At 38.0% G+C, this 26,104-nt stretch overlaps 2 protein-coding genes across 5 annotated transcripts in view; one reads left to right on the top strand and one right to left on the bottom strand.

Moving 5' to 3' along the window:
- Positions 1-6,802: 6,802 nt before the first annotated feature.
- LOC114678958 (uncharacterized) lies at positions 6,803-24,851 on the bottom strand. Of its 3 annotated transcripts, XM_077986356.1 has the most exons (3): positions 24,357-24,851; positions 23,877-24,058; positions 19,731-22,023 (listed from the first exon to the last, which is right to left on the bottom strand). In XM_077986356.1, exon 1 carries the CDS (start codon positions 24,849-24,851, stop codon positions 24,474-24,476), a length of 378 nt encoding a protein of 125 aa, XP_077842482.1. In that variant the 3' UTR covers positions 19,731-22,023; positions 23,877-24,058; positions 24,357-24,473. The 3 variants fall into 3 exon arrangements, with proteins under 3 accessions (XP_077842480.1, XP_077842482.1, XP_077842478.1); XM_077986354.1 differs by lacking the exons at positions 19,731-22,023; positions 23,877-24,058 and adding an exon at positions 6,803-9,201; XM_077986352.1 differs by lacking the exon at positions 23,877-24,058.
- NUF2 (NUF2 component of NDC80 kinetochore complex) overlaps positions 24,687-26,104 on the top strand; it is a 33,475-nt gene continuing 32,057 nt past the window's right edge. The window contains 1 exon segment of one of the 2 annotated variants that reach the window (NM_001261374.1): positions 24,687-24,803. The gene's annotated coding sequence lies outside the window, so the exon portion shown is untranslated. 2 annotated transcript variants of the gene reach the window in all.

Raw genomic sequence — 26,104 nt, forward strand, 5'->3', positions numbered from 1 at the left:
TGCTTTCCCTTGGTCCCACCAGCCTGACTCCCTTTCCCTAATTAGGATTCCCCATTACCTTTGTTTAAGATACTTTTCCTAGTCATCTCCTCTGAGCTGGGTCTTTCCCTGCATCCTTCTTTCTTGTATCAAAAAACAATGGCATTTATCCTAAAGTTTAAACTTTCTTTGAGATTTGCTGCACAGATGAACTCATTTCTCTGGATCTTCTCCCATGTAACATGTAACATGAAGTATATATTTTAATAAACTTCTGCTTGTTGATTTGTCTTTTGTTACCAGGAATTGCAGTTAAGAACTACAAAGTACAGAGAAAATTAGTTTTTCTTCTCTACAAGAACAAGAAACAAAATGAAATATATTCCCAATGGTTTCACAAAACAATTAAATCATAACTAAATTTATAATGAACAAATTATTTTTGAAGACATTCATAATGATAAAGGTAATGTATTGTTTTATCTTTTTTTAATTTTTTGAGCTGGGAATTGTTGACTGCTAAGTCATTAGGAAATATCTCCAAGACTGATTTTGTTTGAAAACTGTTGACTTGTTTCTCTGAAAGAAAAGTACAGCCACTATTGTTTACTATTGATAGGTTTGTAGAACTTTTCATTCTTTCATTTCCTTTTTGTTTAACAAATATTTATTTGAACACTAACAATACACAAGGCAAAATGCAAGGGATGGAGGGAAAACAGGACATAGAAATATGAAATATGTATTTTATATATATATATGTGCATATCACTTCATTTGGAGTGATAGAGTGAGAGGACATATGCGTGTATATAAATAAAGATAACTAATGATATAAAACAACAAGTAAAATTCCAAATTACTCTTATAATTATGTAGGGGAGAGAAAATTTTCTATCCTCTGAAGGTTCAATAATTGAATCTACGAAATAAACTGACAGTAGACAGTTTAGTAGGAGAAAAGCTATTTTAATTACACATAGGAGTCCCACAAAGTAGAGGACTTGAAGAGGGGCCAGATGATAGAAGTTTTTATAGAATCCCGAGCTAAAGAAAGACGTAGGGGTTGGTGGTTTATGGGGGGTGGTGTCTCTACAAGTTGCAGGGGAGTAAGAGGAGGGAATGCATGGAGAACAAAGGTTGTCTTGTTATACAGATAACATCTCTCAGGTAATAAACATTGTCTCCAAGGATCTCATCGGAAGAAGAGGTGATGGATAGTTTGTGACAAAGTCTTTCTGGAGGGTGGTGTGTCCTGTGAATTAATCTTCCTTCACTGATGAGACTCCCAGGGAGGATACCTATGATAATTGTGTTACTTTTTGTAGGCTCTATCTTCAGGCACTTAAGGGAGTTCAGAGAGAGCCCTTTCCTGTATTTGCTGTTTCCCAAGTGCCCTCAGTTTAAATAATTAGCATACCAAAATGGTACATTTTCAGGTTTTCTGAGCCCCAACAACTGCGACTATGCAGGTTAAGTAGATAATTACCTTGAAGCTGCTGGAAGAAAAAAAAAATCCATGCTTGCCTTTAGAGAACAATCAAATTTCTGTGATAGAAGCATATATATGAGAGGATGGCCATTTGTGTTTCTCGCAATCCTGCCTCTTAAATTCAAACACTGTTTCATGGGAATTGTTTAGCCAGTAGTATGTTGGGGGTAGGCACCGCAGAGATGAGAAAAGGAGCTGAATAGTATAGACATGTGAAACATGCAATTTAAGTAGGCAGTGCAGTTTTACAACCTTATAAGAACAAATTATATTATACAGGAGGAGTAAATTTGAGCAACAGTTCAGTGTTTAAAATGTTAGTCTTCTGTCCTTTATTGCTGTTTTTTATATATTAGGAGGAAAAGCCTGTGGAGAAGCCAGTTGAGGAATGATAATCTAAGTGCCTATCTTGTACTTGCTTGTCTTTTCCAAATTTGGAGGGCTTCAGCCATACCACAGAAGAATAACAATGAAAAACTCAGGGAGTCCATTGAAGACAAATGGAGGTGGTCTTTGGCAAGGACTTTGGGTTTTGCCTTGGTTCTGCCACCATCAGCTAAATATATTGTGAAGGTCCCTTAATGTCTGAATCTGAGCTGCCTCGTTTGTAAAATGAAGATAATAATGTCAACACAGGGTTATTACTGTAATAAACAATTGAGAAACAAGTGAAAATGCTTTGAAAAGCTGGAAACACAGTATATGTGAAGGTACTGCTGCTTTGTATTGATGACAACTCAAAAACAAACACTGGGATATTTCCTCACGGAGGGAAACTATCTATGAGTCATGGAGATAAAACATTCTGAGAAATGATAGTTTAAATTATCTGTTTTCTAATAGCCAGTACTACAGTTTCTGAGGAAAAAAATCATTTCGATCAAGTAAATATTATTCTTTCCTGATTGAAAGACAAGAATATACAGTTTTCTTTCACCAATGGTGCCTCTAGTGTTTTGTCACAATTTTTCTCTGCAATTATTCTGAGAATATTTTGGAGAGGTAGCACAAATCAACCTTTCTAAAATGACTCATGTGTGTTTTCTTTTAAAAAGGAGCACACATTACCACAGGGTATTAGGTCCTACTTTCAACTTTATAGCTTTCAATGTTTGCTTCATCTATCATTTATATTTATCGTTAACTTTCATGTTTCCCGAGGTAAACAGTGAAATTCTGTCTTTTCTAGAGGCAGAAAGATGAGCAGGAAAGAGGGGATCACTCTGATATATCATTCCTGACGTGTGAATGATGTTAGTGAATCCCATGATGGCCTAAGGCTTGGAGAAAAGATGAGATAGAGGGCAGTGGTCTTGTGATTCTCACCTCAGTCTCACTGGGATGGGAGAGTGTCCTCTTGCAGGTGGAGGTCACCACAACAAATGAGAGCTAAGTTCTAAAGCAGCCTAATCTTCTCATTGTTCCCAGACATCAAGCCCAAGATGTTTCTGTTCTGAATATGATTGATTGTGTTTCTATCTTCTGTAATTTAGCTTCCTTCACTTTCTCCATCTTACTTTAAATTCAAAATGTCTCTCAGTGCTCAAGTACTAACCAGGTTATCAAGTCCTAAACCAAATCACTTGATAAAAATGTGTGATATGCCTGACCATTTGCTCTTCTTTCATGTTGCAGTCTTAATTTTCTAGCAGCTCTTTTAAGACTGAAGGTACTCCAATAGTTAACAAGTGATAGCTGTAATTGGCCTAAAGAGGATTCATGAGTCTCATGGGAGATTCTGCTTGGCGAAGGGGAAGGTCACCTTCATCTAATCTGAAATAAATTTGAGAGTCTCACAAACATGAATCCAGAATATTAACAAAAACAAAGAAAGAAGCACTGCCAAAAATGTTACCCAAGCAAATCACTCAAGGGCTAGTCTTCTGGGACTGATAAAATCACGTACATTTGCTTAAAGCCTGTAGGAATCCCACTGTGTCACAGCTGTGCACTTACCAAGTTTATTGACTCCGAATACAAAGTATGAGAATAAACCTAAGATACAGCTCACGTTGTGCTGTGCATAGGAATAAGTTTGAAAGCAGGCTATAGGCCTGGTATGGGAAGACAAGGGAATGAGTAGTTCTTCAGCTGCAAATCTATTTTAGATACTCAGCAACGAGGTTGAGGAGAAAATATATGAATAAAGGCAGGTACTGGTGATAATTCATTTTTGAAAGAAAAATGCCAAAATAGGGAGGTGTTATCTATAAACACATAATTTCAGCAATGGTGGTTATTTCAGCCTTTGACACGGCACAGGACACTTTGGTAACCGTTCCTCTAGGTGCTATGTCAGAGAACAAATGTATCATCAATCATTGTGGCCTATTTTAATGGACAAAGACACAACTGAGATGGAGGAAAAAATCAGAATTCTAGAGGAAAAAAATCAGAAACAAGGGCAATTATTCAGAATGAGTCTTTTTTTTTTTTTTTTTTTTTTGAGACAGGGTCTTGCTCAGTCACTGAGGCTGGAGTGCAGTGGCACCATCTTAGCTCACTGCAGCCCAGGCCTCTTGGGTTCAAGTGGTTGTGCCACTTCAGCTTCCTGAGTAGCTGGAACTACAGGTGCATGCCACCACACCCAGTTAAGTTTTGTACTTTTTGTAGTGATAGGGTTTCACCATGTTGTCCAGGCTGGTCTCAAACTCCTGAGCTCAACTGATCCTCCCACCTTGGCCTCCCAAAGTGCTGGGATTAAAGGCGTGAGACACCACGCCAGGCCCAGAATAAGTCTTTATAAAGAAAAAAAAAATGAGCCTATTACTGCTCAATTCTCCCCTTCACTCTGGCTTTCACGGGCCATGAGCCCCCTGCTTTGTTATTCCTTTAAGTACACAGGATTCGTGAGACTCCCTGGTTCACCTGCTGACCTAAATTCTATACTATTTGGTCAGGCTGTAAATAATTAAATAGAAATTCTTGCTTTCACTTCATAATTATCGAAAGATACCCCAGCTTTTCCCAGGGTTCCTGGTTTAACCATGTGATATATCAATTAGGAAGAAAATCTTGCTTTCTCTAGTATTGAAGAAACCAATTTAAAGTAAGTATTTGGACCAAATTTTCCAAATACTGGCTTCTTAATTTTTCCTTTTTTTTTTTTTTAAGTTCAGATAGATATGTTGTTTTTTACTTTAAGAAAAAGATTTTTTTTCATAAAAATAAAAATATTTTGAAAAAAATTTTTTTAATCTCTTGGGAGCATCTTCACCTGCTACAATAAAATAAGATACTCTGAAGACTAGAGGAGAATAAGTAATAAGTAAATAATAACTCATGTGGCAATTAGTACTTAGTGAGCTCCTAATATATGCCAGGTATACAGTGGTACTTATAACTTCCAAGCATAATGAGAGCATTTGTAGTCTTTTGTATATGCAAGGAACTGAGTTTCAGATAGGAAATAACTTACAATCATACAGAAGGAGAATGTAGATTTGAACCCAGAATCTTTTCATACCTAAGCTTGTGATTTTCCCACTTACCTATATTTCCTTTTCACCTAATATGTTTCTTAAGCTATGTGTTAAAAACTACACTTCCAAGTTTTTCTTGGAAGTGATTCATTTGGGATGATTCTTTACACCCTCCCTTGTCGCTATTGGCATGCAGTGTCACCCTGGATCAAAAACCTTCAAGCATCAAATCAAATGCCTTTGCTTATTCAGATTTCTAGCCTTCATCCCTCCTACCTCTGGCTCCCTTGGTATGCCCCTGCCTTCCCTTTCTAATATTTTCTGCTTTAATTTCCCTTTACCCTATCAAGCCACAGTCAAACCAAATGATTAGCTCTCCTCTCTTCCTCTGTGCTTTCCCATCTCCATGCTTTTACTCAAGCCGTTCACTCTACTGGAAATGACCTTACCTCTTCCTCACACCACATTCAGAAGCCTTGATCCTGCCATCTTTCTCAGCCCAGCTCAAGTTCTTCTCTTGCTTTTGTAGCTGGAAGTAATTTGTCCCTCCTGCAAAACCTTTATAGCACTCTCTAAGGGTATTTCTCATGAACTCATTTTGTAATATCATTATTAATATTTGACTCTCATTTGCCCCTCTAGACTGAGTGAAGGATCTATGACTGATACACCATTTTGTCTTCCACAGAGCGTAGCTTCTATATTGAAGCTAACATAGATGTAAGAATGCTATATTTTGAAAGAACACATAGTTAAACTTTAATTTCAAATGGAGAACAAATAAATTTTAAGTATATTTGGATATTTTTACATATTCAAATATATGAAACATACTTACATTAAAAATCTTCATTCTTTATGTGAAATTCAAATTTAACTAGGTGTCCCATATTTTATCTAGCAATCCTCCCAACAAACCCTTATCAAGTAGTTTTTAAATAAGTGAATTGCATCTCAGTGGTTCAAATCTGTGACTACGGTATCATTAGCACTGACTGAAGTAACTTCAAATAGTCGTAAATTAAGATAGCTTTGAAAAGAATCATAGTGGTAATTTAGTCCAATCTTCTAGTTTTTGGATTATTTTTTTAAAAAGAGATCTCGCAGAGACTTGCTCCAAATTACACAACTAGCACTCAATTACACACATTGCATTAAAATCGGAACTTAAAAATACAAAGTAGAATCATCAAAACTTCAAAGAGCTACAAGGATGAAGAGAACTTCTGTATACTTGAACTGTACTTCTGTATTTGCTCATTCACTCATTTGAGGCTGGCATTAGCAGCTCTATCAGCCCTTGTTTTACTGTTATACAATCAGGGGTTCCCAACCCCCTAGCTGCAGACAGGTACTGGTCTGAGGCCACACAGCAGGAAGTGAGTGGCGGTCAGTGAGCATTACCACCTGCCTGAGCTCTGCCTCCCATCAGATCAGCCGCATGTTTGATTCTCATAGGAGTGTGAACCCTATTGTGAACTGCTCATGTGAGGGATCTAGATTGCACACTACTAATGAGAATCTAATTAATGCCTGATGATCTGAGGTGGAACAGTTTCATCCTGAAACCAACCCCCTACACATCCAACGCCCCTAACAAAAACTCCTGCTCCACCATCCCATCCTGTGGAAAAACTGTCTTCCAAAAATGAGTCCCCGGTGCCAAAAAGGTTGGAGACCGCTGGTCTACGTGTCTCTCTATACATTTGTACACATTGTTTCAAAGCATAAAGTCTTTTTTTTTTTTTTTTTTTTTTTGAGACGGAGTCTCGCTCTGTCGCCCAGGCTGGAGTGCAGTGACCGGATCTCAGCTCACTGCAAGCTCCGACTCCCGGGTTCACGCCATTCTCCTCCCTCAGCCTCCGGAGTAGCTGGGACTACAGGCGCCCGCCACCACGCCCGGCTAATATTTTGTATTTTTTAGTAGAGACGGGGTTTCACCGTGTTAGCCAGGATGGTCTTGATCTCCTGACCTCGTGATCCGCCCATCTCGGCCTCTCAAAGTGCTGGGATTACAGGCTTGAGCCACCGCGCCCGGCCTCAAAGCATAAGGTCTTGAGAGTCAGTGACTGTCCTATCTGGCCACTGATTAATCTTGCCTGGTTAATGAAATGTGATTATAAAAGGACACCTGAGATATATTCACAGAACCAGAGAAGACATAAGTAAAATGATCTAGGTCATAATTTTTATTTCCTGCCCTTCTGGCAGCAATTTTCTTCCCTAAATCGCTGGTACTTCTCCTTAGGATACTCAGGGGGTCCTGCCTGCCCGGCTTCTTTCCTTGCAAGGCATTCTCTCTGTGGCACTTCTTCCTTTCATCAGAACTTTCCTGTCCTGCTCTTATCTGCTCACCAGGTGGAAAAACAGGTCAAGAAACTAGTCTGAGCAAAGGTGTTAAAGGCTGATATGGATTTAATAGGTTTAATATGCATCTCCTCTAAGAAGCAGATCAAATGTCATACTTTCTGTGAAGACTACTCATTTCCAAGGATGCCAACTGCTTCCTCCTGGGAGCTACCACCACACTTCTGTCAACCTTCTAGTATAGTACTTCTCTGGCTGAGTTTAATTCGCTGTATATTAATACGCACACACAATGTCTTCTTCATATTTATACTGCCAACACCTACTATAGCATCTACTTCATAATTGGCAATCAATATATATTTGTTAAATAAGTGTTTTGTTAATTTGATTTAAACAGGGGATCCCGAGATGTTTAACAGCCAATACAATGATTCTTTAATGATTACCAGCGCCACATGTTGGGAATAGTCAGTAAAGAAGTTCTTAAGGTCTTGCTCTAACAAGTAGTCTTCAGTTATGTGTAGCATTTCAACCCTGAAGATGTCTTCCAGTAATAGCATTATTATTGGTTCGAGAGTGTTTATAAGACAGGGCGTTATATAACTTGAAGTACTTGGTTTCTTCCAATTATTGTCTCCAACCATGCTATCTTAAACTTTTCTCTCTCATTTTCTTTAATGCCATCCTGGACAGACCATATAACTTTCTGGTTACTTTTAATAATTAAAATATAGATTTGTCCGGTTTAAAATAGAAGGGGAGAAGGTAAAGTATAGCACGCTCTTTCACTCCTCCCTTCCCTCTTTCCAGGTCTGTTTCTCTGAAGTTAGGGGCAGGAAGGAGGAACAGAAAAATCATAGGTCATCTTACAAAACCATCCATATACTAGACTGGGATGTAAAGCTTTTCTGGAATGATCCTGGTTTGGAATTTTGGAATGGCTGTGTGCTGTCCTGGTGGCTTCTGTTGGTTTGGTGTCCTCACTTTCAGAAGTCCTCACTTTCAGAAGTGTCTAGTTGTCCTAAAAGTACTAGCCCTCCATCCCTGCTGCAATCTTTTTTTCAGTGTAGGGGTTCCCTCTCTTTGCCCTGTGGCTGTATGAGCTGCTCTAGAGATTCTGCACCCCACCCCGACCACTGTATCTTTTCACACAGAGCTTCAGAAAAGATTGGTTCTCTTCCAAGTAGTCTTTACTTTGGTGGCTTGCAGCCCTACAAATACAGCCTACACTACTAAGCTTTCTGCCTGTAGAACATCTAAATGAGAAGTAAATACTTTTCCCCATGTTTGTAAACACACTCTTCCCCTAAATTCCTTGGTAAGCTCTCCTAAGGATTCTCTCTTCATGCTCCACTGTGCTCCAATGGGAGCTCTACAGTGAACCTGCAGGTTCTACAGATCAGAAAGGAACAAGAAGACAGACACTCCCTTTTGTAGGCATCTCTATCTACCATGATTCTCTTGTAGCACATTCCCTTCACTTGACTATCCTCTTAGCCAACTCTTCTTAAGTAGGGTCACTAGTCCTCAGCTGGTCAGCTGGGAGTACTGCCACAAAACTGTGCTCCAGGGTACACCTTCTGCTGCTGGTATACAGCTACCTTCAGACCTGCTATGGAGTGTATAGCACAGATTATTAAAAGTTGGCTATACATCTGCTTCTTTTTTAAATCTTTTTTATGGCTATACATCTTAAACATGTTCACTATTAGAAAACTATCATGTTATCTGAAAACTCAGGGCTTGGGCACATTTTAATCATTTCTAAACTGCTATTCCATTATTCTTATTTCAATTTTATCTTGTATATTCACTACATGCACAGCTTTAGAATTCACAAACATTGTCAGTCCTGGGTAAATGAGGATAATCCTCTATGTGCTGTTGACTGAAACCTTACCTTCCTCTGTGAGAGATCTGAAGTGTCACCGATTCAATTAACTTTCTCCTTTTTTCCCTCTGAAGATATCCAGACAGTGCTTTTTAAGAGCTCTGTTTCTAAGAAAAATAAAATGAATCACATGTACTCAGCATGTTGCACTCAAAGAGCATTGGTAATACAAAAATAAGTAATTAGTACTCAGTTTTCAAAGGAGGTAAAAATCCAGGAATTGCATTTTGTTCTGAGGCAAGCTGGTATATTTGTCCCGGTTTGAGCCCTCAGGCTATTTATATAGATCCTGCCCAGGAAGGCCTCTGGCTCATGATGCTGTGAACCATGTTTTATGGGTTGAATTGTGCCCTCCAAAAGAGATATGTTGAAATCCTAATCCCCAACACTTCAGAATGTGATCTTATTTGTAAATAGGGTCTTTGTAGAGGAAATCAAGTTAAACTGAGGTCACTAGGGTGGGTCTTACCCTAATAAAATATGATCAATGTCCTTATTAAAAAAAAGAAATTTGGATATACAAATACACACAAGAATGCCATGTGAAGATAAGTACCACAAACTAGGTAGCTTAAACAACAGAAATTCATTGTCTCCCAGTCCTGGAGCCTAGAAGTACTAGATCAAGATATTAGCAAGGTTGATGCCTTCTGAGGGCTGTGAGGATGAATCTGTTCCATGCCTCTGCCTGGCTTCTGGTGGTTTATTGGCAAATCTTTGGCATTCCTTGGCTTGTAGATGCACCACTCCAATATCCTTTGTTATGGCAGCCCTAGCAAACCGATGCATTATACCTTACTTCGAATCTCCCAATTTCTGAATTATATATATTCTGAATATATAAAAAGAGCTCACCTCCCACTTGGGAACAACTCCTATAAGAGGTGAGGCTGAAACAGAGGGAAGAGCTACTGAGATTCTGATATGGGATAAGGTTCCTCAAAGCATGGTTTTCCTGCCCTTAGATCTCTAGCTGCTATCTCTCTCTACCACATCCCTTTTCTAAGTCAAAGAGATGACAATGTCAAGTAAAAACTGATTCTAGTAGATTCTCTGCTTATTTTCTTCTCTGAAATGAAACAATTTTCTTCCACATAAATCTAGGAGCCTACATTGGCAAGTGGTAAAATAGTGGGAGAACTTAATAATGTCTTCTCAATTTTATGTGTGACATGAAAGTGAGAACTTTTTTTTTTTTTTTTTTTTTAACAGAAAGGATATATCAAATCATGTGAAAAAGTCCCTCATTTTACTAAGTAGGAAATCAATACCCAAACGATTTCTAGTCCATTAATTCTTCCACTGGGTCCCATGCGGGTTAAGGATGGGAGAAGCAGAAGCCTGGGGATTAGGAAAGTACTGTACTTCTGCAACTTAATAGCAAGTGAGATAACTTTGGTTTCAAGAGTAATAAAAAAAAAAAGAAAAAGAAAGAAAAAAAGAAAAGGAGCTTTAGTAACACATGATTGGTTCAGTGATGAGATCTGCGGCCAAAAGCAATGTCTAGTACATGAATCAGAAACTCTTTACACTACTCATCACTGAAGTACAATGGAATTTCAAAGGAAGGAAAAGAAGTAAATTAATATTTATTGACCACCTTCATTGTAACACTAGTTTATATCCATTATCTCATTTAACCTTCACCACAGCAGCCTTATTAGTAGCCATATTTTATAGAAGAATAAACTGAGACTTAAAGATGTTTAGAAACCTTATCCAGGAAACAATGACCAGTAACTGGCAGAAATGAGATAGAAACTTATATCTGTATCAGCCTGCTAGGATAGCAGTTGTTCTTAACTCCGTGAAGCATCTGCATCCTAATCACTTGCAGAACTACTTTAAAGTGTGAGTTTAAAGTTCCTAAACCCAGAGATCCTGATTCAGTTGGTCTGTGGGTGGGGTCCAAAAATTTGAGTTTCAAACAAGTTCAGCAACACACTTAATTTTTACACAAGTCAGCAGTGTGCTACATTTAAAAAAGTTATTCTTTGAAAATGATTCTCAAGTGATTCTTAATCTTTTACATATTAGTTCAGATTAGTCACTATACCATAGAAACTGTGCCACTCTAAAATAGAACGAAAGTAACCCCTCCCCATTTCAGTGTTTACCAGGATATTGTGTGACACAATAAGTATTTATTAAGCTCCGACTATGAGATTATTTGAATGAGTACAAGGAAAAGTTAGACATTGACACAGGATTGACAATGTTGTACTTTGACAAATAGAAACATTTAAAAATTATCATCTATTATAATCATCTAGAAAAAGAGATAACTTGACACAAAAAATATAGGAAGGGTATAATATTAAACTGTTTTATAAACCAAATAAATTTAGTTTTATAAAAAAACTTACTTCACTGTCCTTATTTTTCTCATTTAAATTAACAAAACTTCATCAGGAACCAAAACGGGTCAACGTCTTGAGCCATGTCAATAGTTCACTGTCATGAGAATACAGAGTCCAAAGAAGACTCAGTCTTTGACTTTAAAGATATTGCAATTTAATTAAGACACTCAAATTTACATGCATGAAATGACTCAAAACCAATATAAAATAGTATATAATTATGTATAGGCATACCTCAGAGATATTGTAGGTTCAGTTCCACACCATTGCAATAAAGTGAGTATCACAAAAAAGGGAATGACACAAATTTTTTGGTTTCTTAGTGCACATAAACAGTTATGTCTACACTATAGTCTGTTAAATGTGCAATAACATTATGTTTAAAAATATACAAATCCTAATTTAAAAATACTTTATTGCTAAAAAATGCTAATGCTCATGAGTCTTTAGTGAGTGATAATCTTTTGCTTATAGAGGGTCTTGCCTTGGTATTGATGACTACTGACTGACTGATCAGGGTGGTGGTCGATATGCCGGGTGCATTGGCTCATGCCTGTAATCCCAGCACTTTGGGAGGCTGAGGCAGGAGGACTGCTTGAGCTGGGGAGACAGAGGTCACAGTGAGCTATGGTGGTGCCCCTGCACTCCCACTTGGGTGACAAAAAAAAAGCAGGGGCTGGTGGTTGCTGAACGTTTAGGTGGCTGCAGCAATTTCTTAAAATAAGACAACAAATGAAGTTGGCCACATCAATTGACTTTTCCTTTCATGGAAGATTTCTCTGTAGAATGTAATGGTATTTGATAGCATTTTACCTATAGAACATCTTACAAAATTGGAGTCAGTAGTCTCAAACCCTGCCACTGCTTTATGAACAAAGTTTTGTAATATTCTAAATCCTTTGCTGTCATTTCAACAATGTAACAATGTTCAGAGAATCTTTACCAGCAATACATTCCATCTAAGGAAACCTTTTTTTTCTTGCTTATCCACAAGAAGCAACTCCTCATCCACTCAAGTTTTATTCTAATATTGCAGCAATTGAGTCATATATTCAGGTGCCACTTCTAATTCTAGTTCTCTTGCTATTTCCATCACATCTTCAGGTACTTCCTCTACTAAAGTCTTGAAGTCATTCATAAGGCTTGGAATTAACTTCTTCCAAATTTCTATTATGATAAATTGACATTTTGACCTCCTCTCACAAATCACAAATGATCTTAATGGCATCTAGAATGGTGAATCCTTTCCAGAAGGTTTTCAGTTTACTTTGCCATATCTATAAGTGGAACCACTGAAGCAGGTCTAGCCTTATGACATATATTTCTCAAATAATAAGATTTGAAGTTTGAAATTATTCTTTGATCCATGGGCTGCAGAATAGATGTTGTATTAGCAGGCAAGAAGCAATATTAATCTCCTTGTAAATCTCAATCAGGGCTCTTGGGTGACTAGGTACATTATTAACAAGCAGTAATACGAAATAAATCTTTTTTTCCTGCTCTCAACAGAGTCTCAATAGGGAGCTTAAAATATTCAGGAAACCATGCTTTAAATAGATGTGCTGTCATCCGGGATTTGTTGTTCCATTGACAGAGTAGAGGCAGAGTAGATTCAGCATAATTCTTAAGGGCTGTAGAATTTTCAGAATCTTCAATGAGCACTGGCCTCAACTTAAGTCATCAGTTGCATTTTCCCTAACAAGAGTCATTCTGTCCTTTGAAGCTTTGCAGCCAGGCACTGTCTTCTCTTCTCTAGCTATGAAAGTCCTAAATGACATCTTCTTTCAAAGGAAGGTGTTTTGTCTACATTGAAAATCTGTTGTTTAGTGTAGTCACTTTCATCATCTTAGCTAGAGTTTCTGCATAATCTGTTGCAGCTTCTACCTTAGTACTTGCTGCTTCACTTTATGCTTTGTATTAGTCCATTTTCATACTGCTATAAAGAACTGCCTGAGACTGGGTAATTTATAAAGGAAAGAGGTTTAATTGACTTACAGTTCAGCTTGGCTGAGGAGGCCTCAGGAAACCTACAATCATGGCAGAAGGCAAAGGGGAAGCAAGGCACCTTCTTCACAAGGCGGCAGGAAAGAGAAATGCCGAGCAAAGGGGGAAGAGCCCCTTGTAAAACCATCAGATCTCATGTGAACTCACAGAACAGAATGGGGGAAATCACCCCCAGAGTCCAATTACCTCTACCTGGTCTCTCCCCTGACACGTGCCTTGCTTCCCCTTTGCCTTCCGCCATGATTGTAAGTTCCCTGAGGCCTCCTCAGCCAACCTGAACTGTAAGTCAATTAAACCTCTTTCCTTTATAAATTACCCAGTCTCAGGCAGTTCTTTATAGCAGTATGAAGGGATTAGGGGGATTATGATTCAAGATGAGATTTGGGTGGAGACACAAAGCCTAACCATATCACACTTTTATGATAGATGGCTTCTTTCCTTAAGCCTCATAAACCAACCTCTGATAGCTTCAAACTTTTCTTCTTCCTCCTGTCTCTCAGCCTTCATATAATTAAAGAGAGCTACTGCCTTGCTCTGGATTAGGCTTTGGTTTAAGAAAATGTTGTGGCTGATTGGATCTATCCAGACCACTCAAACTTTCTCCATATCAGCAATATGACTATTGTGCTTTCTTATCATTTGTGTGTTCACTGGACAAGCACTTTTAATTTCCTTCAAGAACTTTTCCTTTGCATTCACAAATTGGCTGTTTGGCACAAGAGGCCTAGCTTTTGGCCTATCTTAGCTTTTGATATGCTTTCCTCACTAAGCTTAATCATTTCTGGTTTTTATTTTAAGTGAGACATTTGACTCTTTCTTTCACTTGAAGGCTTAGAGGACATTATATGGTTATTAATTGGCCTAATTCAAATATTGTTGTATCTCAAGAAATAGGCAGGCCCAAGGAGAGGGAGAGTGATGGGAAAATGGCTGGTCAATAAAGCAGTTAGAACACACTCAACATTTACTTATTAAGTTTGTTCTCTTATATGGGTGTGGTTCTTGGTGCCCCAAAACAATTACAATAGTAACATCAAAGATTACTGATTGCAGATCACCATAATAGATACATAATTAAAAAGTCTAAAATATTGAGAGAATTACCAAAACATGACAAAGACACAAATTGAGCACATGCCACTGTTAACAATGGCACTAACAGGCTTACTCAATGCGGGGTTGCCACAAACCTTTAATTCGTCAAAAACACAGTATCTGCAAAGCATAATAAAGTGACGTGTAATAAAACAAGACTTGCTTATATACAATTGATATGGTTTGGCTTTGTGTCCCTACCCGAATCTCATTTTGAATTGTAATCCCAGGTGTTGAGGGAGGGAATTGGTGGGAGGTGACTGGGTCATGGGGGTGGTTTCTCCCATGCTGTTCTCATGATAGTGAGTGAGTTCTCATGAGATCTGATGGTTTTATAAGGAGCTCTTCCCACTTGGCTTCCTTCACTTGCTCTCTCACCTGCTGCCATGTAAGACATGCCTGCTTCCTCTTCCACCATGACTGTAAGTTTTCAGAGGCTTCCCCAGCCATGCAGAACTGTGAGTCAACTAAACCGCTTTTCTTTAAAAATTATTCAGTCCTGGGCAGTTCTTTATAGCAGTGTTTAGAACGGCTAATACAATAATTATGTGGAAGAGATAGTAGTTATATATAATGGGAGACTAAGTAAAAGAAAGATCTGTATGAAGTGAAGTGGAAACTGAAGGACTGGTGAAAGAAGTGGTAGCCGAACTAAATTTGGCTAGGTTGAAAAGAGGGCAAAGGGAATCCTAAATGGAAAAGGAGCAAGGCGCACAGAGTAGAAGTAAGCTACTAAAAACGACAGCTATATGAACCAGGATTGTGTAAGGAAGCTAGCCTGATTAAAGCAGAGAATACATTTTAAACAGTACTGGATGATTATGTCAGATAAAAAAGGTAGATTGTGACGATGTGAAAAATGGATTACTAGACAGGAATCTGGACTCAAGCAGATATAAGAGCATTATAGTTTCTCACACAGGGAAGAATCCAAAGTGAAAACATTATTTTGTACTGGTAAGTAATGTGTCTTAACTTTTGGTTGTGAAAACACAGGGTCTGACAAGTGCAAGTATTCCATGAAGTCTGGTTGATGGCGTGATGGCTGCTGTATTTGTAATCCACACAAAATCTCTGCAATACCTGCCAAGTCTGATTTATCTTGAGATTAGAATCTTAGTTTAAATTTCTACTTTCTACTTAGCTAACCACCTGCATTGTTTCCCATTCTGCTTTCTGTCTTTCAACCTAAAATAAAAATATAACAGGGTGAAATAAAATGTACTAATTCCCCATACACCGTTACACCTGGGCTGTGGTAAGGGGATCAACAGTGACTTCAGGTAAATAGTTCAATATCAATCAGGGTAGAAATGGCTCTTAACACAATATAGTCTGGTTTATTCTAAAGAAATAATGTCACAATTATGTTATTATAAATTCCTTATGTAGAAAAATAGTTATTTTCTTTAAAAAATTAATCATCAGGGTAGAATAAATAGTTAAAAGTGTTTTGTTTTAGTTAATATTAACTCTAGGAGAAAATCTTTAGACGAGCCCTAGTCAATGAACGGAACAAGAGGCAACTAGCAATCAACAAATCACTAAACTGTGAAATGTTTAAGACAAAGGAAGAAAACTGAGAACTTTATTCTCTCTTTGGAGTGACAGGTTCTAGGAAAGGGATAGGGGAGACCCTAGAGGCTGCCAGAAGAATGTAAAAGAGTCAGGAATGAGAAAATACATATGTAAGACATTTCTGAAGGCCTAGAAGGTCTGTGTGAGACTGCCAACCCACCCAAAGGCTTATCGAGGGAGAGAGACACATAATCCCTTGAACAACAAAGCATAGCAAAGAAATTCAAAGTATCCAATCAACTAAATTCTTCCCCACGGAACTGAGGAACCCTTCACAGGTCTATATATTTTGTGTTGTACTGTAGGGAAGTGGTAGAATAGTAGGTATCCGGGCATATAATCCTTTCTAGAAGGATTCAGGGATAAAATCTGTAGAACATAAAAAGGGTCTGCTGCACAGATTACAAAAATTAACACTGCCTCCTCCAGTGTAAGGGTTTGAAATTAGGAAGCACAGTAGAGGAGCTAGGCACAGAGCTTCTAACATTAATTACTGGGGTTCAACTTTTGTCTTCCTGGTTTCCTAGATATATGACCTTGAGCTAGTTGTTCCAGTCTTCTTAAAGTAAATATGATATATGTGTGTATGTGTGTGTGTGTGTGTGTGTGTTTATAAATGGAATGGGAAGAAAAACTACTTCATGCAGTTGTTGTGATAATTAAATAAGGTAATACATGGAGAAGACCTGGCGCCTGGTACATCTTCTGTAAATATGCACTATCATTATTATAAAATATTGTATAAAAGGTGAATAAATGTAAATTATCTTAACAGATTGTCCCAGGAACAATATTCAGGTATTAATTTTGAATATATATGGTCAACCTATGTTTGCCAGGTTGAATTTGCTTAATAAAGAGTAAAGAAAAACTGGCGGGTGATTTTTCCAAAGACTAAAGATGAAATGAGATAATATTACTTGGTACTTATATAGAAATGCATAGACTCAGACCCCTTTTTGAGAAAACAGAATTAGAAAAAGATGTAGAGAACTTAGAAGCGATTTTCTCCTAAGGGTCCATATTAGAAAATTTACTCTAGACAATATAAATCACTATCATAAAGAATTCATGAGAATGATAACATGGCACCAGAACTGTGACAAAACACCAATGAAACAAAACAAAACAACAACAACAACAAAGAAACCTACTTATCCCCAAACTTTTCTGATTTGTGAGTTATTATGGGTTTCACTTTTTAAAAATTCCCCTTCTGCTATGGCATGAATGTTTGTGTCTCCCCAAAGTTCGTATTTTGAAATTCCAACTCCCAAGGTGGTATTAGGAGGTGGGGCCTCTGAGAAATGATTAATTCATGACAGGAGCCTTCATGAATGGGACTAGTGCCCTTAAAAAAGAGGTCCAACAAAGCTCATTCATGCCTTCCATTATGCAAGGGCACAGCTAGAAGATGTCATGTATGAACCAGAAAGCAAGCCCTCGCCAGATATCAAATCTGCCAGAGCCTTGATTTTTCTAGCCTCCAGAACTGTGAAAAATACATTTCTGTTGCTTATAAGGTACCCAGTTTGTGGTAGCTTGTTAAAGCAGCCTGAATGAACTAAGACACCTTTCTAAAATGTGTTATAACTGACTAATTTAAAAATTAGAGTACAATCACTGCTCGGGTGACAGGTGCAATAAAATCTCAGAAATCACTAATAAAGTACTCAATCATGTAACCAAAAACTACCTGTACTCCAAAAACTATTCAAATAAAAAAATTAGAATACATTAATATCAGTATTTTTCCTGAGAATCTCATTAACTCCTTTGAAATAACTGAAAAATAGCACTAGATATTGTAATATGGATATTGAAAATATCCAGAATATAAAAATTGAATTTAGGCTGGGTAAGTTGGCTCATTCCTGTAATTCCAGCACTTTGGGAGGCCAAGACAGGAGGACTGCCTGAGGCCAGAAGTTCAAGATCAGCCTGGCCAACATAGTGAGACCCTATCTCTGCAAAAGAAAATTGAATTTTAAAAAGTCACATTGAACAAAAATTTTGAAGAATATTTAATTTGTTTCAGCTGATAATTCCTAAGATTCTCTATACTAACTATATTAAAATAATAGAACTTGCTGGGAAAGTTGGGAAAATGATACTAGAGAGGTTAGAGTATAATATAGCAACTTTTTGCTTCCTCAGATCTTATTTAGAGCTCATCACAAATTAGCAAAGAATAGGTACTTTATAGTTCCAAACTAAGAATTCCATGTGAGTCCTTAACAAAGATACTGTATTACAAATGTACAGCTCAGTTCTCAAATCCACTAAAAAAGATGAACACAGCTGAGAAGTCAAGTGGATTAACAGGCTTGTAATGATTAAAGGGTAATAAAAAGCAGATAGCTATTTTGAATTCAATGCTATTTTTCTTCTTAAGCCTGGGCTCTAAACATGTATTCTAATGCCAATAAATTTAGAATCTATTTTTTTTTTATCCAGAACATTCTGTTCAATGTTTATCACTCTAATTTACTTATATAAAAGAAAACAAAATAAAACTTTCAAAATATGTAAGGTTAACATTAATGCAACAGCACCACCCAGTGAATATGCTGTATATTCAAAAGTGTTACTAGAATTTACTATTTTCTTTAAATACTAATGTGTACTTTCAAAATATCTATGGCCTCAACCATTTATATAAAATTATACACTATAATACTAACTCAAAAATATATAAAAGCACTATGCATTTTTACTTTTCCATTTATAACTACAGTTAAGATGTGCTTTCTGATACTCGTGATTAAAGGGTTTTGAATATTAAATGCTACCTATGTTGCTACCTATGTCAGCAAGCCAGAAATGCTGGCCGATAGGAGAGACGTATCATTATTTCCTCTTGTATGAAATGTTACGCAGGCATAAAACAATGGCACTTGTTTGCTTTTGTAGATTTTGTATATATCTGATAATACAGTACATAGTTTCAAAGATTTTCTGTCTCATGCCCTTACTATAAAATGTGTGTTCATAATTTCACTACATCTTGCTATTACTATTCCTAATTCATATAAGTGAATTGAATGATGGCATCAATAATACAACCACAGAATTTGTAAACCAATCAATAACGTAATGTGGTGCTTCAGCACAAGAGTTTGAGGCTGCAGTAAGCTATGATGACACCAGCCTGGGCAACAGACTGAGACTCTGTCTCAAAAAAAAAAAAGCTAATATGATATAATATCAGATAACATCTTAATATTCTACTCTATAGTGACTAGAACATAGTTGGGAGTATTGCTTTTGGTATTAAGTCCATATAAATCTACTAGAACACTTTTTATGTTATCTTTTTATTTCTCATGAAATAGAAATACATTGGAGGAAAAGGCAAAAGGAACTAAAATATATTCAACAAAATGAACATTTCTTTTTCACTCTGACCTGCTAGTTTCCCTCCTCAGAAGCTACTACTATTACTTTGTTAGATGCATCATGTCTCAAAAGGAGTTCAGTTCAACAACAAACACTGATTGGGTGTGCAGTTTGTACCAGGCATGGCGTTGGGCATTAGAACATCAAAGGTCATTAAGAACCAGACCTGTGTGATAGTGGAGACAGGCACAAAACAGATCATTTCAATATAACATAAACTTTTATTTTTTTAAGTATGCAAAGAATCCATCTCAGACCTCTCTTCTTGAGTTTCAGAATCATTCATCCAATTGCCGTGTATCTGGACATGGTATGTTTCACAGGCATGTTAAGCTAGACATGTTCAAAACTGAATCACCAGTTACCTCCCAACTGAGTCTGCCTCTATGTTACCTAAATCAGAGACTGGCATCCCATTTATCTGGGTACTCAAGCCAGAACATTTCATTTGTACTTATCAAGCATCTCCAGCGTATAAAGATTTGTGCTAAGCTGTGAATACATGACAGCAAATGGGGTAGTCCCTGTCTTCACTAAAGCTTGTTGAAACTCTGTCCTTGATTTATCCCATTTCTGCCCTCACAATTCAGCCAGTCACCAAGTTTTGCCATTTCTACTTCCTAAAATTCTTCTGAGATCTATTTCTACCCACACTGGCAATGCCCCAGTATAAACTGCCATCTTTCTTTCCCTGGTTTACTACAATTATCTCCTAACTGGTTTCCTTCTTGCTGGTATTGCCACCCTTTGAGTTCTTTTTCTCAGAGTAGCGATTCATCATTTAAATACTAACCTAATCATGTTGATACCATTCAAAGGTACTATTAGCCTTAAGAAGGAGTCCAAAGTTTGTTACATCATCACTAATGCTCTTCATGATCTGGTCCCTATTTGCCTCTCCACCCCTGTCTAGAATCTCTCAGTTCCTAGACTGTGTTCTTCTTCATAAACATTGTTAGCCTCTATCTAGAACACTTGTCTTTTACCCTTTCAATTCCTAGCTATTCTCAAGCATGGAGCCAGTAAGACTGAACTGCCTTTTTTTGATTTTTTTTATTTTTTTCCCTATGAGAACGTAAACTCTGTCAGGAAATTATTAGATTGGTTATTGCCATATTTGCTTTTTCATTATTACATTTCCAGTATCTAGCTTAGTATCTAGCATAAAATAAGGGTTCAATGAATATTTTCTGAATGAATCCATGAATGTCAAGAAAGCAGAGAAAAGTCAACTAACTCAGACTATGGAATAAGGAAAGGCTTCTTAGAAGAACCCTAAAAAATTAGTAAGGATAAAGAAGAGTCAGCCAAAGAAAATAAAGACAGTCCAGACAAAGTCAACAAGAAAGTGAAAGGTCTCAGGTGTAAAGCAGCCTCATGAATGCGAAGTGGGTAGGATGGGAGATGGTACTGGAAAGGGAAACAAGACTGGGAAGGAAAAGAGTGGCAAGATGATGAAGACCCTAGCACACCAGGCCATGGAGGTGGACTATCTTGAAGGTGACCGTGGAGGGAGATCAGAAATTTAAGGAGGCAAGTGAAATAGATTTACATTTGAGACTGGTCATTCTGGCTGCTACTTACAAGATGGATTTGGTGGTGTAGGTGGGGGTGGTAGTAGTTACAGCTGGAGGCAGTGAGATGAGATAGAATTGGGAGTACAAATGAAAGCAAAGGACAAAAAGAGTTTGAAGGGCTCATGAGCCTCCCAAATGTCTGAACTTCAAGGAAGAGGTTAGGAATAGCAGTAGTTTTAGAATCCATAAGCAAATAGGTTAAAACAATGAGTAGATAGTCCTCACAGGGAAGACACAGACAGAAAACAACTCAAGGTTGGAACTTTGGGAAATACTATTTAATGGGTAGGCAGAGGAAAAAAAGACCCCCAAGAAGCATGAGACAGGTAGAAAAAGATGGGAAAAATGCAAAAGGAGTTTCAAGGAGGGTTTGATCAATGACACCAAATGCAGAAAAGAGGTCTAGAACAAGAAACAGTGTTCATACATTAGTGGAGGAAGTACGTTACATTTTCTGAGACAGACAAATAAGACAGGTGGCTATATGTGGCATTGACAGAAGTGGAGAGGGAGGAAGTTATATATTGTATGATGGCTTTAATTTTCTCAATTAACTGGGAAAAAAGTATTGGGATTGTCTGTGGCCCCTACGGAATCTCTATTCATAAGAATGGGTGCCTGATGGCAAGTAGAGTGTAGGACCCAATCAGTATTTCACCTATTCCTACATTAGACCAAGTGAATCAACTTTTTGTCCCTATTGATCTGTTAAACAAAGTAGATATAACAATTTGGAAACCCTGTCACTTAAAAAAAGAGATTTGTTTAAAGCACTAGATATCACAGCATCACCACTTGCATTAAAGATAAAGTCCTAGCTGCAGGCTGCCATGGTCTCTTTGGAACACCCCCCATCTTGTCACTCAAAGGTCCACTCAGTCCTGATAGGTCTGTCATCCAGAATTTAAAGTGCAGTCTAGAAAAGGAACATGAAATTAAAATTAGAAAGGCAATAGACACAACAAATTGCAGATGCATATGAACGTGTTATGTGCTTGAAACATACCTTTAAGACTACTCTGGTCACTTTCTATTAAAGAGAGGAATTTAGGCTGGGAAGAGGAATGAGGAAAGGGTAAAGTTTGTGAGAAATCACTGAAAGTTACAGGAAAGGGAAATTACTGATGATAAATTAAGGGCTTGTCAGGAATCCGGGAAAGAGCTGAAGATAGAGACTGACAATCTGTCATATGTCACTTTGTGTCATTTTCTCCAGTGTTTCCAGTTAAGGATTTATAGACAAGATTCAGGGACAAGATTTTGACAGGCACCTGGGTCAGAGGCATCAGACACAGGAAGTTTGGATGCTGATAAACCATGTAGACTAGGCTGTGAAGGGAGGTATTAGCAGGAGGGCTGACAGGGAAAATGAAATAGAAGGGCAAATGTAGCACCTGTGAGGGTATAAAATTATGATGCTACAATCATAAAGAACACTGAAGTTTTCTGCAATTGTCAGTGTTTTTATAGGTGATAACAAAACTCTTAGACTAATGTCTAGGGTGAGAATTCTGATGTTCCACCTTCTACCTTACACTGACCAGTATCAGGCAACGAAAAGTTTTTAAAAGTCAGATTTAACCTTCTAATTAAATTAATTTGAATAAACACTCATTTTTTAAACAAATAATGTACTTCTAATATAACTATTTATCACATCAATAGTAATATTAACCCCCAAATAAACAATATTTATTGTCGATACAACAAAATCGTCATCTTGCTCTTTTCTTCCTTTGCCTCATTTTTCTCTTTCTCCAAGTTCCATTCTAATCTTGGCTTTCACATAAATCGCTTGGTTTTTTTGTCTCGATTCTCAACAACAACTTAGACATTTGTTAAGCACTTGCCACTTCCAAGATATTTTATTAGGGACCATGTATAAATAATAACAGTCAAAATAACAGCTAATATTTATCAAGTACTCATAATTTTGCCAAGCACTTAATTAAGCACTCTACGGGAACTAATTCACTTAATCTTCATGATACCCTATAAAGTAGAACTGTTATCCCTATTTTAAAGATGCAGAAACCAGCTCAGTTAGGTTAAATAGCTCGCCTAAGTCCACCTGGGTAGTAAATGGTGTAATCAGGGATTTCAATCCAACTCCCTCTGACCGTAGAGATGTGCTCTCAGTCACTACACTATGGTTCCCTTCCCTGCCTCTAAGGACATATGATTTGGTGGAAGTTATGCACGTATAAGTAATCAATTTGATTTGGCAAGTGTCAATGAGACAGGTCTCTTTTTTCTGCTTTCCTCACTGACTCTAATATTTTTTAAAAATCTATTTTCTTAACCTCCTTTTGAGTCTTACTAGATTCCGACTTTGAGACTTACATCAGTAAATAGACATTGAAAGATAAAAGCCCTGAACTAATGAATATGAAATGTATTTTTATTTAAAATTGGTATAGACTTCACTATCAGGTTTGGTCCTTCAACCCACAGGACAAAGCACCGGTATTTGTCTACATTCAACACAACCTTTCTAGCACTTTTTTCACATAATTCAGTTCAGGTTCCCCATCCAACACACGACTGTCACCAGATGATGCTATACCCTGTGACCAGATACAAGTTCTATTATGTCCTCTCGTGTCCCAAACCTCAATAAAACTTAATGGCTTTCTCCCCTGATAACTAGGCCTGCCGTGGTTTCCTAACTTGTATTAAGTGCAGTGTTTCCATTCTTGCCAAAACAAACAAAATACCATGTAAAAAAATACAGATTTCAGGGCCCCTTATCTGAAGAATGCAACTCACTCAGGAATGTGCAAGTTTGGGGAACAGTTCAGTGGTGGAAAGCACCTGATGTTCCTGGCTCCTCCTGAGGGCTGATCGAAGAGGGAGAAGCTAAAATCACGAGACCTGGTTTCTACTTTAGACAGTACCACCTACTGTATAACTTCTAACAAATCACTTCTCACTGAGTCCAGTTTTCTTATCTGTAAAAGCGAGAGGATTTGACCAGATGAATGTTACGTTCCTTCCACCTCTTGAAGTCGTGCTTATGAGCACAGAGTCAGAGGATGTGTGTTCACATGGAAGCTATGCTACTTGTGCGCAGATAACTGCATTCTCTGATTCAGAGCCCTCACCTGAGGGGATGATAGTATCTCTCCACTCTCCCTTTTCTCCCCTTTAATGAAATCTAAATGAGATGATGCTGATAAACATCTAACAGAACCCGGCACATAATCAATGTTCAACAAATTATTATTACTCTGGAATTCTATAAATTACCTCTGCACTTCCTCCCTTGTCACCCTGAACTTAGTGAAGTTTCCTCCACTTGGTTTTGCCCTTCAACTCGGACCCAGAAAACGCGCTCAACGCCGGCGGAAGTCACGCTAAGCTGGGCTATAAATGCTCAACCCCGGTCTCTTCCCCGAAACCCCGGCGCTTCCACTTCCCGCAGTCCGAGGTTCCGACTCGGCGCCAGCTCCGCGAGCAATGGTTCCGCGCTGCGCCCTGCCCCTTCCATGACAACTCCAGCCCCACCTGCCTGGCGGTTCTTGAGCCCAACCGGCATCCGTCGCGGTTGGACGTGGGCTTGCCGGAACGAGGCGGGACTTCCAGTAGGAGGCGGCAAGTTTGAAAAGTGACAACGGTCGACGTTTGCTGATTTTTTACTTTGCTTGTAGCTGCTCCTCGAACTCGCCGCCTTTCTGTCGGCGGCCGGCACTGTAGGTGAGCGCGAGAGGACGGAGGAAGGAAGCCTGCGGACACCTTCGCCATCCCAAGGCGCGGGCAGGTGTCGGGACGCAGGGCTTGGCGGTGTTTTTGTTGTGCTCAGCGGTGGGAGGAGGCGGAAGAAACTAGCGCCTGGGAGGTGAGGGGCGGGCCCATCGTTACTTTTTATTTGATTTTAGTCCCAGAAACAACCAGAGTTCAGTTCCTAAGAAACTAATGGGTGTTTTCTGGTGCAGCATAGACCAAAGAAGACGAGCTTGAGCTGAAATTGTTCAACTTAGGCATACATTTATGTGTGATTTTTGGAAAGGAGGTGGTGATGTGGCTTCTTTGGCTGCAGATGCTTGTCAGCTTTTTACACATCTCCGTTGCCAAACGTTTCTTAACCAAATCCAAAACCATGAATGAAAGGACAAAAATATCACTTTCAATGCACGTTCAAAATTCAAAGGAAGAGAGCAGCGTATATATAGCACTACGCATGCGTAACGCTATCATTTTTTTTTTTCCCTTTTTAAAGTTCAAGGAACGTTTTACTTAATTCATTGAAGTTGGGAGTCATTTCTGTTTATTTTTGTTTAATCTCTGCCTCCTGGAACTGTGATGTCCACAAATAGTTTATTTTAACAAAACAAAGTGTGTAAAATTTAACAGATAATACTTTTAGTATCTACTCTGCTCAGCATCGTGGTGCTGCAAGTAAGTGAGAAACCAGAGGAATAATTAGCAGTTAATCTCTGCTACTCGTTAGACAGAGTATTACTGCGTATATATGAAGTCATTTATATACTTTATCCCACCCAGGAGCTCAAACTGTGTAGTTGGAAAGTGTCTTTCTTCATCTCTCGTTAATGAATAAATTGTAACTGAAATGGTACTCCGAAAGAATGATAGAATTTGGATATTGGAGGAGGTTCCAAAAGGAAATACTGGAAGTTTGGGAAAGTTAGGAGACTAACTTGGAGCACAAATTTCATTCAATTATTAAAGGTTTTGGAAGCCTAGCAGAAAAATTTGAATTTGATGTGGGTAAGGTAATTGAAGTATTTTCGTACAAATATTATATGATGCATTAAGTGTTTTTTATAAGGATTAATCTGATAGTAGAGTGCCAAATATTAGAGAAGAGAGGAACGAGTGATAATAATTTTGAAGATACTTTACACCTATGCTTTCTATTGCAATATTCTGTAATTCAGATGCAGGTTCTTTGGAAAAGTGACTTTTTCTGAAGTCTTTCTTTGGTCCAGTCCTTTTATAAACAACCTCTAAGTCTATGACTTACATGAAAATGTAGA

The sequence above is a fragment of the Macaca mulatta genome, chromosome 1 (assembly GCF_049350105.2).
Source record: "Macaca mulatta isolate MMU2019108-1 chromosome 1, T2T-MMU8v2.0, whole genome shotgun sequence".
In the NCBI taxonomy this organism is placed as follows: Eukaryota; Metazoa; Chordata; class Mammalia; order Primates; family Cercopithecidae; genus Macaca; species Macaca mulatta.